General features: G+C 55.3%; 1 protein-coding gene across 1 annotated transcript in view; it reads left to right on the top strand.

Moving 5' to 3' along the window:
* The first annotated feature begins 1,794 nt into the window (after positions 1-1,794).
* The window catches only part of TBX19 (T-box transcription factor 19), a 22,792-nt gene continuing 8,953 nt past the window's right edge, over positions 1,795-15,633 (top strand). Inside the window, exons 1-5 of the mRNA XM_039881515.1 lie at positions 1,795-2,056; positions 10,149-10,413; positions 11,743-11,877; positions 13,834-13,895; positions 15,231-15,292. Coding sequence (XP_039737449.1) covers positions 1,860-2,056; positions 10,149-10,413; positions 11,743-11,877; positions 13,834-13,895; positions 15,231-15,292 — 721 coding nt within the window. The 5' untranslated portion in view covers positions 1,795-1,859. The remainder of the gene's footprint in view (positions 2,057-10,148; positions 10,414-11,742; positions 11,878-13,833; positions 13,896-15,230; positions 15,293-15,633) is intronic.

Raw genomic sequence — 15,633 nt, 5'->3', positions numbered from 1 at the left:
CGTGTTGTTCCGGTCCTGTCGTCTTCTGAGGTGTATCTAGAGTCCAGTCACGTATTTTCGCGGCCACTGCCACCACCACAGGCTAAGCCACCACCCCCTTTTGCCCGAACCATGATTACAGCCTCCTCATTTGTCCCTTCAGCTCTCGCCTTTTACTAGTCTGTTCTCTACGAAGCAGCCAGGTTTTTAAAAACGCAAGGCACATCGTGCTGTTTTCCAGTAGTTTCCCGTGTCACGTGGAATAAAATCCAGGTCGTCACCATTGCTTATCAGGCCCTTCTGGGGCATTCTCTCCCTCCTCCCTCCTCCCCCACGTCCTGGCCCCGCTGGCCTCCCCGTAAGTGGCCCGGGCCCTGCTTCTCACGTGGGGTTCCTCTGCCTGGAACTGCCCCCAGCCCCAACCCGACTGAGTCCTCGTCACCTTTTTGGTCTCGGACGAGCTGTCTGCTCCTCAAAGAAGCGGCCTCGACCTCGGCTCCACCCCAGCCGTGCACGCGTCTGTCTGCCCACCACGTCCCGTGACCCACGGCCTCCGGGGACCTGGCCACGTGCAGAGCACTCAGCCATTTACGTCGCCTGCTTCTCTCCACCATCCGCTCCGGGGAGAGGCGGCCGTTGCTCCCTCCGCAGGACGGCGTGTCAGGAGCGCTCGGTGCCTGGAGGGCACCCGTGCGTGTTCAGTGTCATCCTCACGTGACCGTGTCTTCCCTGCCTGACTCTGTTGTCCGTCTGTGTGGATCTCCTGATGTCCTGTTGCAGCCAGAGAAGAGCCCTCACCCCCAGGGAATGCTGGGCGCCTGCGGTGTGGCCGGCTAAAGAGACGTTTCCAGCAGCGTCTCCCCAGGAGACGGGGTTCCACCCGGAGGCCCGAGCGGCCGTCCGCAGGGAAAGCCGGGGAGCCTTTCCGGGCCAAGGATCCAGATCGCTCTGCGTGATCGTGCGGAAGGCGTATTTTTACTCACTGGGGCAGAGTCCTTCCTTCGAGAGAGATCGCTAGGAGGCTAAGTGACTTTTCTCTCCCTCTGGCTAGGGGTGGAGATGAGGAAAATTGGGGCTCTGGATCCTGACGGGGCTGGGGTGGGGGGGACAGGTTCGGAGCTCTTGTTTGTGGGAGGTGAGCAGGGTGTGGGTGTGTGTCGGGCGCCTCGGGGAAGAGGGGACCAGTAGGGGACACCGCGAGAGGAAGAGGCCCTTCGCCCCTTCCCGATCTCTGCCCCTGGAGCGTGTGGCACACGACGTGCTCTCCTCCTCCGGTCCAGCGGTGGCCTCCCTTGGCTCAGCGCCTCGGCCTCCGCGCCTGCCCCTTCCTCCCGGGCCGGCGGGGAGCTGAGGGATTTAGGTCCTCGGCCGGGTCAGGGGAGCCGGTGTCGTCGCCAAGTCTGTCGATTTTCCCAGGACCTCTTCCTTAGAGGTGGCACATGCCGCGATTTGTACACAAACATGATTTGCCTGATTGTTGCAGTCGGGGCCCGGAACAATTTTAATTAACGGCAAAATGGTCCTCAATACACCGATTAGACCTCTTCAGGTACAACAAGATAAAAGCCTGATAATTTGGATGAAGTACTGTTCTTAAGCGGTTACTCTGGGCACAGCAGCCAATGGGGAAGCGGGCTCCCTCCCACCTGATCCAGTGAGTAATTAAGAGAGGGCTTTTCCCCCCTCTCCTCCCTCCACCCCCCTCCCCAGCTAAAGCTTAACAGGTTGGTGGCATAATTTGGAGACTTTAAGGGGTGTCATGCTAGGAGCTTAAGCAAGAGCCAGGCGCCTTCTCTCCAGCTCCCCAGGCACAGTCCTCTCCCGGGCAAGTGAGGCCAGGTGCGCCCCGTCTCCCGGCCAGGTTCGAGGGGCCCGTGGCCATGAGTGGTCTGGGCACGCAGAAGACCAGCGATGGCACCGTGTCTCGCCTGCTCAACGTGGTGGAGAGCGAGCTTCAGGCAGGGAGGGAAAAGGGCGACCCCACGGAGCAGCAGCTGCAGGTCATCCTGGAGGACGCCCCGCTCTGGCAGAGGTTCAAGGAAGTCACCAACGAGATGATCGTGACCAAGAATGGCCGGTGAGTCCACCCGGTGCCCTGCTCGGGCCGGCAGGGCTTGGCAAGGGAGGCGGAGCCCCTGGGACACTGAAGGAGCGGCCGCCCTTCGCCGGGAGGCGGCGGGGTCTGATCGAACACGCGAGAACAGCCGCATGGCTTTCCCCTGCCGGCTCGATCCACGTGTCCGACATCATCAGAGAAGTGGAGGGTGAAGCCACCTGTCCTGTGTGCATTTTAAATGGAGAAATTCTGAGAATTTTATGCTCCCTAAACATGAACTATAAGTGGGGGGCGGTGTGCCCTGTGGGTTCAGGAAATGTACTCAAGTGTCAGAAAACATCAGTTTCTGGCGGACGGCGTGCCTCGGAGCACCCTGAGCCCCAGCTCTGTTCACATGAGGTGGAAGGTAAGTTTATCTGGAAGCCGGGTGCGTTTTTCCTCCAGCGTAGCAAACTTGCCAGAAATCTCTCACCATTCGAAGACTGGGGATGAAAGGGCAAATCGAATCGTTGCCTCTGCCACCAGTCTGCTCCGGGCGTGTGTGTGCGGTGCGTGCGTGTGCGGTGCGTGTGTGTGCGGTGCTGGGGAGTCGTGGCTGCCGAGACCATGGCATACTGCCTGGGCGCGGGGGGAGACGCCTTTTTTTTTCCCCACTGCAGCAAATCAGGGGTTAACTGAACTTGATCTTCGTTGGCATTTCTTGGATTCTATTAAATCCAGTCCGCTAAGGGGCCGTCAAGGTAACATTAGAAGCTTTCACTTCATAGAGGAGACACAAGTGTTTTGAAAGGTAATTTTGCGGCTTCCCGCTTGGCCAGACGGGCTCCCGAGGTCCAGCCGGTGCCCACTGGGCATCCGGCCACCTGGCCGTGAAGGGGCAGAGCAGCGACAGGCGTTTTCAGGAGGGCTGGGTTTGCAGGAGCGAGCGCCCTGGATGGAGAGGGTCTGTTCTCCGGGAGAGGAAGGTCGGGGCTGGCTGGACTTCGGACAGGCTTTTGTCCTTGTGCAGAATGCTTCTGTTCCCGATGTCTCACTGTCCCGTTTTGGAAGCAAACGAGCCATTCCTCGCCTCTCTGGGAGCATTACGAACTCGAGGGCGGTTACACGACATTCAAGTGCTTTGCAAGTGACAGGTGTACCAGAAATGAGGGCATTTCGGTTCACCGCGATCGTTACCGGGGGATGCCCGCCTCGCTTGATCTTTATATTTCTCGCTCACATGGGGCCCCTTCTGATTTCACATATAGAATTTATTTCTTTTAATATCTGTAACTGTAGTTACGCCTGTTGCTACTCTTGATCAGATGTATCCATCACGGGTTTTTGGTGTCAAACATGTTTTTAATTTCGAAGAAACGCCCCAACTTCCTGAATGGATTGTTTCCTTTCGAAGATGGAAACATTAACTGTAAACATTTTATGGGGTCTGATAATAGGGGGAAATTCTTGCTTATTATTCTTTGTATTTACTGGGTAGTAGGTACACTAAGACTTAGCCCCGTACTGTTTGGCTGTCAAGGTGGCTATATATGAACGTAAAATAAGGACAGTCACCAAGTAAAAATATAGTTCATTCTGGAACCATTATAAAATTCAATTTAATCATATGTCACATTGACATAGACTTTCTTGCCTTTTTTTAACTCGTGTAAGTTTTCCTCATATTTAAAATTCTTTCATGTTTATGGGCGTTTAATACTAAGTATGCGAAAACTATTCTTTGTGGAAGTCTGATGTACTCAACTTGGTTTCTTTATTATCTGTGGAGGTTCTGCTACTGTGAACCAAATCTCTTCTCGATTCTTGTAAAGGTCTCTGAACCCTTTTGGGTCCAGATTTATTTTGCCGGAAGATAGAAAGCTCCCTTTATACGTCAGATAACGGAGGAAGACGAGACTCTAAGAGACTGACGGGTTGGTGACGAGTGAGTGTGGCCTGCGGTGACTCGGTCTCTGTCACAGATCAAACCGCAGCGTGTCACCGGTCTTGGTGGAGACACCTCTCCTTTCTCCACTGCCCCCCTTCCACCCCCTGTACCGAGTGCAGACCCGCTGTCTCCCCCTTCCACCCCGTCCCTGTCCCCCTGGGCCTGAGGCAGGTGGACGTGTGGCCTGACCCGTGGAGAATGGCCCTCCTGGGGTCGCACCCCCAGCCCCGCCCTGTCACTCACCTGGCCGCCTGCCCGCCCTGTGGACGGTCCGCTGACTTTCCTAAAAGCCGTGGTCATCAGCTGTGCACGTGGGGTCTCGTTCCGCGTTGTGGCAAGTTTTGAAGTAGCTCAGGACGGGCAGATGGAAGAATGAAAGACTCGTTCTCGAACGGAGAGCCGTTTGTGAGAATAGGAGGCTCGCCTCCGAAGCGGATCCGAAGTAGTGAAGAGGATTTTCCGGGAAGACACTGACGGGCCCCGCGACGGGGAATCGGGGGTTCGCTCCGCCCCCCCTCTTCTGTCTTTCCCCGGTTTGCCGCACCCTTTCCCCCTCCTCCCTCCTGTCTTCCTCCTCCTTTCTTTGTTGCCGTTTAAAGCTTAGTTTCCCACATTCAGTCGTCTTTCAGATGTGACAGTGACAATCAGAATATCTCTGGAGAACTCATCTGAATCACCTCTAGTGCATCCAGCTCTCAAAAAGTATTTCCTTTTCTCTCCATCCTAGGAACTTCTCTTTTAGGTCATACTTGTATGTCTTGTATGTGATGCCACCACACACCACACACACACACACACACACACATCATTTGAGGCTTCAAAGGCAAATAAATGAAATCTCTTGTACTTTTTGTTTTCACGACGGCAACATCCTCATCTTCAGGGAAAAATGCTCTATTTCGGGTGTATTTCCATGCAGTTAAGTAATTTTGACTTAATTTCTATTAAATTCGCCTTGAGCAGGTACACCTGTTTGTTATCACGTGAGAGATGCGTGGGGATCACAGGTGAATTTGGCAGCAATCAAAGGTGTTGGTGCGGTGAGCTGACATTCAGTCTCCAGTGAGCCCAGTGCAAGAGGGGAGAAAATCCAGGTCGCGCTTTGGGCACGTGAATGTCCACGTCCACGTAGCCCACGGACATTCTCCTCCGAAGTCATAGTTGCCCTGTGTGAGGACCACGTGCATTCGTGTGACCTGCCTCCAGCACACACACACTCCCAAAGCTCTGATGAGTATTTTGTGAATGTTACAGCTGTGCGGGGAGGTGGGGGCAGCGGTTCGCGAGGGACACGTACTGAATTTTGCCTTTAACCGTCTCCGCGGTGTCCTCACCTACAACATCTGCCTTATCTCCTCGCCTTTTCTTTCTGCAAACCTCACTCCTCGCGGCCTCCTTCAGCCCTGCCGGCTCAAGGTCCCATGTCAGGGAAATGAAATCTGGAAAACCAGCCTCCTAGCAAAGCAACACAGAGTTCACGGGCAAAACCCAGCCACCTCCAATGGTCTGGGCGGCGCCTGTTCACCTGCCACGATGCCCCGCCCCCTCTCTGGTTCCCTCCATCAACCTCTCCATCTTCCTCTTTCTGAGGTGGGGACTGATCTACGTCTTTCTAAGCCCCTCAAGGACATTGGGGTGCCTCTGTGGTTAGTCACGCCTTGGAAGGGAAAGGGGGAGGGTCGACCCAATTAGAAGTGCGGCTCATCCCTGGAGTCGGCCTGGGTGGTGAGTGCTGCTGCCAGGTACACACACACACACACACAGCATCCTGGCCGGTGAGAAGCGGGGGAGCTGGGTGTGGCAGGGTGAGCAACAGCCCCCGTTACGGGCCTTTGACTTCTATGAATTCCTCGTTGGCCTAATGGAGATTGAAAGCACGTAGCATCTCTCAGTTCATTCGTACGGTGATAAAAACAGCTGTGAAATTCTTGGCAAACGAAGTACCAAGGACAATAAAGCAGCGAGCTGTTCCACAACTCTTCAGGTGCGCCCTGTGAGCCAGGACACGGGGGCCTCTGCTTTTTTGATTAGTAGCTTTATCATGATAATTTATGTACCATACAGTTCACCTGTTTGAAGTGTATGATATAATGGTTTTTGGCATAGTCACAGAAGTGATTCCAGAACAAATGATTCTAGAACATTTTCATCGCCCCCGAGTCCCCCATCCCACCAACCCTGGCAACCCCTAATCTACTTTCCACCTCTCTGTGTAGATTTGCCTACTTTAGACATTTCCTACAAATGGGATCATCCAACATGTGGTCCTTTGTGACTGGCTTTTTTTTTTTACCTGGCATCACGTCTTCACGGTTCACCCACGCCGTAGCATTTTTATGGCCAGATAATGTTTCGCCGTATGAACATACACCACACGCGCGTGTCCATTCACCGGCTGATGGATTCGCGCGTTTCCACGTTTTGGCCGTTAGGAGAATACGCCGCCACGACCATTTGTGTTTTTGAGTTTGAGTTTCGCGTGGGTGCACGCTGTCCTTTCTCTTGCATACGGACCCAGGAATGGAGTCGCTGGGTCGCAGGGTAACTGCATGTCACTGGCGGGAGAACTGCCAGCTGTTTCCCAGAGCGGTCGGCCCTTTTCCCTTCCCACAGCGGCGTGTGCGGGTTCCGGTGTCCCCACATCCTCCCCGGCGTCACCGTCCGGTGTCCCCACATCCTCCCCGGCGCGTGTCACTGTCCACCCGCTTTGGCACGGCCGTCGCGGCGAGTATGAAGCGCCGTCTCACTGCGGGGTGGCCTTGCGTGTCCCTGCTGTCTCATGACTCTGCGTCATCGCGGTTTCCCGTGGCCGAGCTCTGACCAGCGGAGTCGGAGGTCGTTCCCCGGGGCCACTGTCCTTGCCGTCCCCTTGGCGTGTAGGCGTGTTTACGTCGCTCCTTTCTGGCCTCTGCATGGCCCATTTCTTCACGTTAGTTAGGTCTTGGCTTTAATGTCATCCTGGACCTACCAAGGTCCCTCTGGAGTAGCTCCTTACTCCTTAATCCCCCTATGCGACACACCCATTTTAGTTCCTTCATGGCACATCTGCACCCTAAAATTACACAGTAAAATAAAAAAATGCTGTGTACGATTTTGCTGGCCGACTTCTCCGTCACAGCGTTGGCTTCGCGGATGAGATGCCGAGTCTGCATTTTCTGCCTCGAATCCGCACCCGGAGCAGTTCCCGGCGTAGAGCAGCCTCTCAAAAGTCCCTTGTTAAAGGAGTAAATAATCCTCTCATAAGGCATTAAGATTGAGGAAAGCATCGAGGGGCCTTGCTCTTTCATCGCGGTATGCCCATATTTATTTTCTAGAAGCATCAAAAAGGAGAGAGAGGAAAAAAAGAAGGCAGAGGAAAAGGATCCCCAGTCAGTCACCCCGTCTATGAAACGGGCATAATAGATCTGCCTCCTTGGGGGCGAAGCGAGGCGTCGACGAGGCAGACGTACACTGAGTCTGAAGTGCGGAGTGAAATTCAGTTGCCGTTAGCTGTTGCCATTTGAAACACTGTGCTGGTTTAGATCATCTCTCAGACCTCACGTCAGAACTGCATGAAGCTTCTCACCCCTCCCGCCCCGGAGATTACAGCTGTGCCATCGTGCGTGATGCCGTGTCGTGGCCCTGGCCGTGGAGTGTGGCACAGGTGTGTGATGGGAGCTGCCTTTTCTTACCTTTACCTGTGCTACGTATCCTTATGAGAAAACTTCCTGTCTTCTTTAATGTGTGAAATGACATCAAGATGTTGCTAAAGGGAGTTGAGTCTGATTTAAAAAATAGATAAAAATCCTTCTATTGAAGAAAGAACATAAGAATGTGCCGTTGGATGCATTGAGATGACACGGGCAGCCTCCCTAGGGGGAAATCATCATTTTCGTTTGCATGAAAGTAAAAGTCTGTCATTCAGTGCGGGGAGTGGCGGAGCGAGGGAGTGATACTCAGGTAAGACCTGGATTTGGGATGCGTCCTCTGGAGCGCTGTTTCCATAGCAACTGCAGTCAGTGTCTCCTTGAGGCCACCAGCACAATGGGACGGAGAGACGGGCTGCTGGGGTGCGAGGGGGAGGACGAAGCTGTCGGGGGCAGCCCTTTCCCACAGGTAACCCCAAAGCCGAGGGCCTCTGTGCAGATGACTGTGATCCAGCTGGAGAATCAAAACGGAAGTAGCATAAAAGACTAATTTACTCTTTTCTTGTGCAATAATCATATACCATCAGATTCACTCTTTGTAAGTGTACAGTTCAATAGTTTTTGGAATATTCATAAAATTGTGCCATTATCACGGCTATAGTTCTAGAACGTTCTCACCACCCTGAAAAGAACCCCGGAGCCTCAGCAGGCACCCGCCTTCCGCCTCAGAGTCTCATCCCCGGAGAGAAAAGCAGAGGGAGGCGGCTCCTGCCCGCGGGGCGGGAGGCGGGCAGAGCCCATGTCCTCTGTGTCGCCCACATCCAAAGTCACTGCCCAAGGTACAGGCCTAGAGCAGGAGCGGAGCCGGGCCAGGGGCGGGGCTTGGAAGTGCCGAGGACGCGGCCACCTCGTCGTGCGGCTCGTTACAGGCGGGCGGCAGGAATTCGAACTAAGCGCATCCCGTGAATTCTCCCAGCGACCTCAGGAGGCCGGGTGGGTGGGACGATGACATCGAGGCTGCCGTGCGGGGACGAGAAGTCTCTAAGGCAGGGCGTTTAGAAAAGGGGGGGCAGAAACAACCCCACTGCGCTGGAGAGGGAGTGGGAAAGGAAATGTTGACGAGGTGGGGTGAGCCTCGGGGAAAACAATCCTGCTGATGTCCGAACCCGAGAAGCCCGTGGAACTCACACTCAGGAGACCGGACGCCTGGGTGGCTCGAGTCCACGTCTAGATCCGTCCCTGGCCGTCTGTCGGTCAGCTCCTTCCTCTTCCACATGTAACAAACGCCCATTCCACCTCGTCTCAAAGCCGTGCACCTCCGCACCCAGCAGCACGTCCTCAGGGGCCCTGGCGACCCGCAGCCGTGTCCACTCCTGCTTTGACGCTGCCGTCCCTGGCCTCCTTAGCAGGGGGGCCATTCCAGCCTTCCCGGCTCATCGGAAGCACACGTCCTAGAGCGACCGCCCCGGCCCAGCTCCCTGGCATAACTCTCCTTAGTTATTTTCTTAAAAGCTGGGGCTACTCGAGACTGGTACATCTGAAGCTTCGTGTCCTGTGACTCACCCGGGGATTCTGAGAAAGCCCGGACTCTGATGGAGTAGGTCTGGCTCGCGGCCTGAGGTTCTGCATCTCTATAAACTTGCAGCTGATCCTGAGGCGGCTGGTCCATGGACCGCTGTGAGTTGCGAGTGTCCGGACTCCGGGTTGTTAGCTTCCCGATGTGGGGATTCGGATTTTAACGACACACAGGGCAGCATGGGGGGTAAGAGGAGGCGGAAATGAGGCCGGGGGTGACAGACCCTGAAACCGTCGGGTCCTCTGAGAGAAGAGTGGAGCAACTTAGAAGGTTTGGTGAAGGAGTAAACCAAGGGGAACTGGAAGCCGGGCGAGGTGGCCTCCACATCTCTGCCGGCGTTGTTCTAGAAGGTGGGAGAGGGGCGGGTGAGTTCAGAGGAGCGGCTCTCAAAGTGTGTTCCTTGAGCGCAAGCTCCCTCGGAATGCTCCGGGAAAAGACAGGCCCCCTGCCCTTCAGCTCAGAGTGTGCACAACCCCGGGTCTCTGGCGCGATGCAGTAAAGGCTCTGAGAAGTCCTGCGGGAGGGGAGCTGGTCTAAGGTGAAGCCGAGTCCCCGTCGTCGATTTCACCGCGAAACCACGTTTGTGCTTTCTGTGCCGTTACTGTTGCTCAGAGCGAGTGTCCTCTGTGAGCCCAGGATGGGCTGCTTGGTGGCCTCAGCGTCCCAGGATGGGCTGCTTGGTGGCCTCGGTGTGCCAGTCTAGTATCTGTCAAATCCTGGACAAACCTGGATTTGACACAAGCACTGGGGCTTCAGGTGCTTGTGTCGTGACCGGGTCGGTGGTTTTCAGACTTTAGAAGGGAGTGCGACAGAGTAAAGTAAGACCCTGTGTTCAGTGCGTTTGTGAAAACACACTCTGGAGCGGGGTGGGGGGTGGGGGGTGGGCGCTGGCCCGGCCCCTCTCCCCGGGCACGGTCTGCACCCCCCCCCCCGAGGCGCTCTGTGGGCGGGCGGCCCTCACGTGCTTTCTGCCTCTGTTTTTAGACGGATGTTCCCCGTTCTAAAGATCAGCGTCACCGGGCTGGACCCCAACGCCATGTACTCCCTCCTGCTGGACTTTGTCCCGACGGACAGCCACCGCTGGAAGTATGTCAACGGGGAGTGGGTGCCCGCGGGCAAGCCAGAGGCCCCCGGCCACAGCTGCGTCTACATCCACCCGGACTCGCCCAACTTCGGGGCCCACTGGATGAAGGCGCCGGTCTCCTTCAGCAAAGTCAAGCTCACCAACAAGCTCAGTGGAGGGGGGCAGGTGAGCCCGAGCAGGCTGGCGGCCGGCAGCCCCCCAACACCGATCAAGGAGTATGGAGAGTGCATTTAGGCAATTAGAGGGGTCCTCACCGACCTCTTCTCCCACAGAAGCCAATTATCCCCCGGAACCCAAATGTAAACAGGAATAAACAGCTCTTAATTGGTGCTTTCAGTTTTTAATGGACTTGCCCATGTCAAGAGAGCGAGTGAGTGTACAGTAGTTAACTTAATCACCAGCCCTTTCAGAGTCTGGTGCTGTGTGTGCTGCTTTTTACCCGCCCGGGAGGGAGAGGTCTGTGGGGACCGCGTTTTGTTGTTCCCTCTCCCCGTTTTTGGTGTAAGTGGGATGTTGGCAATGGACAAATACCTTAATCAAAAGCTGCTCCTAAATGAAATAATTGCTACCTCCACTTGGGCATTAGGATAATTATCAATAGAAATTGAATCAGCTTTGGGTTTTCAGAAAAAGAAAAAATCCAAACAAACCTCAAAGGAAGGTTTTGTTTAGGGTCTCCCATTAGGGTCTGTAAGATTTGGGGGCTTTTTCCTCCCGTTTTCTCTGGTAGGATTATGAATACGAGGGCGCAGGGTGAGGTGTCATATACTTTGTATAAGGTAGATCGTTTGGGGGGGATTCGAGGCAAAGGCCCGCTCCCCACTTTGGTCAGCCTCTGAGCCTCAGTGTTTGTGCCCCTTCCCTGATCTCTGCCACCAGCCTGCTGGACGGAGGTGGTCACGGTCACGGTCAGGGTCACGGTTTAGGAGGGGAGGCGGTCCGCCCACTCTGCAGTATTCAGAAGGTTCTAGTTCTTTGTTAAAACAGGAAACCGAAGGGTACACTGTTACCACCTCCCAGTTTGCACAGCACGAGACTTGGAACGAAGCTTTGGTTCGCAGTCCAGGGCGGGTTTTAGGGTGTCAGAGGTCCTCGCTCTTTGCACTGTCCCAGTGGAAAGCAGCCGTGGGCTCTGCTTTGAGAGATTGGGGCTCCTCCTGTGAAGAAAATACGTTCAAATGGGTCAAAATCCGCATCATTGTGCTGAAAATAGGGAGAGGAGAAGGGAAGCCAGGGCTCTGGCGGACACGGAACAGCTCAGGAAGCCGTCGCGGGCCTCCCTGCCCGCCCTCCCGCCTGCTCCCCGGGGCTTCCTAGCAAAGGCCACCAGCCCCAGGGGGTGGCGCCCGCTCAGGCGACCGAGGGTTCGCAGTGCGTGGCCCTGAGTGGGCGGGCGCCCAGCTCGGGACTCGCCAGAGGTGGCGGGAGGTGCCCATCGCCCGTGAGCCCAGGCTGTGCATGTCTCGTCTCTCTCTCCTCCTTCCACCTCGACAGATAATGTTGAATTCTCTGCATAAATATGAACCCCAGGTGCACATCGTGCGTGTGGGCGGCGCCCATCGGATGGTGATGAACTGCTCCTTCCCCGAGACCCAGTTCATCGCCGTGACCGCCTACCAGAACGAGGAGGTGAGTGTGAGTGTGAGCGTGAGCGTGCGACTGTGCGTGAGCGTGCGTGCGTGACTATGTGTGAGCGTGCGTGCGTGACTGCGTGTGAGCATGTGACTGCGTGTGAGCGTGAGTGTGTGTGTAAACATGTGACTGCGTGTGAAGGCTTGCATGTGACTGTGGCGTGTGAAGTGTGCGTGTGATTGCGTGGCGGGCATGTGGCTGTGGCGGCAAATGGTGACTATGTGTGTGGCGTCGCCGCGTGACTGTGAAGCATGTGACTGCGTGTGGCGTGAAGTGTGTGAGCATGTGACTGCGTGGCGAAGCATGTATTCGTGTGGCGTGTGGCGCGACTGCGTGTGAGCATGTGACTGCGTGTGAGCGTACGTGCGTGACTGAGGCCCAGTCCATCGCTGTGACCACCTGTCAGAATGAGGACTTGAGTGCAAGTGTGTCAGTGTCACCTGGGGCGGTGACGGCACAGGGTCGGCGTGACCAAGCTGGGAGGGAAGCAGGTCCGGGATCCAGGTGCACTCGGGGAGGGGGCACTGGAGAGGCTGAAGGGAGGGCAGCCGCTAGCCACTCCCTCTCGCCCTGTGCCAAGGCCGCCGGCACCTCCTTCCCCGGTGTGACAGACGGGTCGTGAACCCCTCACAGACCCAGGGGCCTTCGCTTCCAGGGCCCTGGGCCTGCCCAGAGCCAGCGCCCCCCTTGGGCCACACACTGTGGGGGAGGGGACCCGCCGTGCCCCCCTTGGCTTTGTGCGGTGGGGTCCGTGCTGCGCACTCAGGCCTCATCTGCCTGGCCTGAGACCCTGGTTCTTAGGGCCGAGCGGCCAGCAGGGTGCTTAGGCCCACCCTCTGCTCCGGGGGCTCCAGGCCTGCCGGCCATCAGAGCACCTGGCCAGACTTAGATTCCTTTCGATTTAACTTAAAAACATTTTTAAAAGTTGGATGAGTATGTAGATTTATGATGCACGGAGTACACACAGAAGGAGCACGTTAAGCGAGTATTTGGGCACCGTTTGTTTATTATGTGGGTTTTTAAAAAAAAAAAATCAGCATGTGTTACCTTTAAAATTCAGCAAGAGAGAGGCCGGGCCATGCACGTCTGAGTCCGCAGCCCTCGCTCTTTCTCCCGGCTCCTTTCCACCGTTCCTGGGCCAGAAAGAGGGGCCGTCACGCGCTTTCCTGCCGCCAGAGGGCAGCAGCCTCGGGCGCTGGCCGCCGTGAACACTGTCCGGTGCTTACTTGCTCGGCCGGCAGATGTTCGTTGAGTTTTACTGCACTTGCACGTTCTGAATACTGGAAATACTGCAGTGAGTGAAACGAGTGAGCCTGTGTCCTCGGGCACTTACGTCCCAGTGGGGGAGAGGAAGACCGAATATGTGTCGTACGTCTCTCTCGTGTGCCATTTATGCATTATCTATGTCGCATAGATGACACATGTGTATATCGGATGGCTCGGAAGAAACAGGAAGCAGGCTAAGGCCGGGGGAAGAGGGACAGAGGGTGGGAGTGGTGGTTTGCATTTCGTGCCAGCACGGCCCCACGGGCGAGTGGTTATTTTAGAATTAAGGAGGCGATGCCAGACAACTCTGTCGGGGAGGCGGGCTCTCTCTGAATTAGTCTCCGCTGGGTCCCCGGTGACGAGAGACATGTGACGTGTGGTAGGTGTTCGATAATTGTTGAAACTGAATGAAGGAAGGAAGGAAGGAATGAATGCTCTGTGCTTTCCTGGCTCGCTTTCAGTGAGTTTGTCTTTCTCACCACAGGCCGCGGTAAGATTTTCTTTACCCGAGACAGTGCGACAGTGATTTCGTGCAGACGCGAGCAAAGACACACGGGGAGGGAGAAGGGGGAGGTGGTCGAGTTTATCCCGATTTTGCGGAAATTCACGGGTGAAGCTAAAGGGCTCGCTCGGTCCGCGCACGCGTGCTCCGCATCCACTAACACGTCTTCTCTTCGCCAACGTAAGATAACGGCTCTGAAAATCAAGTACAACCCCTTTGCCAAAGCCTTCCTGGATGCCAAGGAAAGGTGAGTAGAGCTGTCGCAGTGCGATCTCGTGAACGGTCTTCTGCAAGCGTGAGATCTGTGATTATCCGGAGGGGGACTAGACCGGCCGCACGCGCTTTACCTTCGGTAGAAATGCGTTGTCGGTATTCAGTCCGATCTTTAACCAAATCGACAGTTCGGTAAACTCAGAATTATCTGTTCCTCGTAATAGAATTCTGACTGGTGATGCCTTATCAGCTGTTTGACACAGATTCCCAAAGGTGGCCCAGCCACGCTAAAAAAAATAATTAAGCGATTTAGACCTTTAAGAGTTCACTCTGCCGCTCCCCACCCTCACCCCTAATACTTCTGCATAGTATGGTTTCGATAACTTTGTTTTTTTTTTTTTAAACTACATTTAGCCTAGGAAAGGTGAGTCATTCACATGAGTAATTCATAAAGGTGAAAGAGTCGTATTTTTCAGGTCTGAGCAAGAGACTTCTGGGGTGTGAATGACAGCTCTACTCTGGGCCAGTGACTTCATGTCTCTGTGTCTTTCCTTCCCACTCCAGGAAAAAAAAAAAAAGAATAATGGTACTTATCAAGGACTTCTGACAAGGCCTAGAGTATAAATGTGGTCCCCTTGGAGGGTTCAGACTTTATTGCCTGAGTTGCAAGTCTTTTGTTGATACCCCCTCAAACTGTCTAATCGCTCCTTTTCATCCTAAAGCCTCTGGCTTAGCGGACGGGTGTTCATAATGATGCTGCGAGAATCTGTCCTATCAATATGCGATTTAATTTTAAGGATGTAGAAGTAGCATATATAACTTTTTCAGACGACCCAAGGCCTGAAGATCTGCTAATGTCAGGTGGCAGAACCTAGATTCAGACGAGGGGAGGGTGGCCCACTAAAAAGAATTTAGGACTTGGAGTAAGAGGCCCTGACTTCGAGTGCGAGCTTTGCCGTTTCCTGCGTGGTTGGTCTGGCCTCCGTCAGCTTACGTCTCTGAGAGCCGCTTTTGCGGTCAGCGAAACGGGCGTGGGAATGCTTTCCTTGGCGGGTCGTTGGCGGCCCCGAGGTCCTCTGCAGATCTTAGCCGCTGTTAGGGTGGCTTGGACTTCGCCATGCTGGGGCAGCGACCACAGATGACTTAGATAAACTAACCGGGAGTAGCTGTAGAGATGGTAAAATGGGGTGGCGTAAAATTGCAATTCAAAGCACAGTCGCGCGCGGGTCGGTAACGTGCCCGGCAGGGAGGGGAACGGCGGGAAAAACGGCGTTTGACCTTTCGAGAAACGCATCGCTCTCCGAAGAGACTTGGCGCTGGGCTCGTGCAGGCAGCTGGACAGCCACAGTGCGTTTCGTTGCTCTTCCAGGAATCACCTAAAGGATGTCCCGGAAGCTGTCCCCGAGGGCCCGCACGTGGCCTGCTCTCACCGTGAGTCGCCCAGACACCGGGTGGGTGGGAGGCGCCCGGGGCTTCCCCGGGAGCCAGTCGCGACCCAGCAGGTTATCGCTTCCACTCGAGACAAGTTTATATCCCCCCCCGGGGTGCCCAGAGCGAACCTGCGTTCCTGGGGGCTCCCGCGAATCGTGGGCGAGAGTCGAGAATGGAAGCGATGGGTGGCTTAGGCTCCAGGGTTCGGGGTTCGCGTGAGGGAGGCTAGGAGCTCTCAGAGCTGCATTCTGGGCGTGTCCCCTGCCTCTCCTCTCTGTCCACTCCCGCCTCTCTGTGTTGGGCTCATCTGCTCTGAGCACTCGCTGATTTTCCAGTTGGTT

This window comes from Pteropus medius, unplaced genomic scaffold, assembly GCF_902729225.1.
Source record: "Pteropus medius unplaced genomic scaffold, Ma_sr-lr_union100, whole genome shotgun sequence".
Taxonomy (NCBI): Eukaryota; Metazoa; Chordata; class Mammalia; order Chiroptera; family Pteropodidae; genus Pteropus; species Pteropus medius.
The sequence above is the reverse complement of the archived record's forward strand: the minus strand, read 5'-3'. Positions and strand labels throughout refer to the sequence as shown.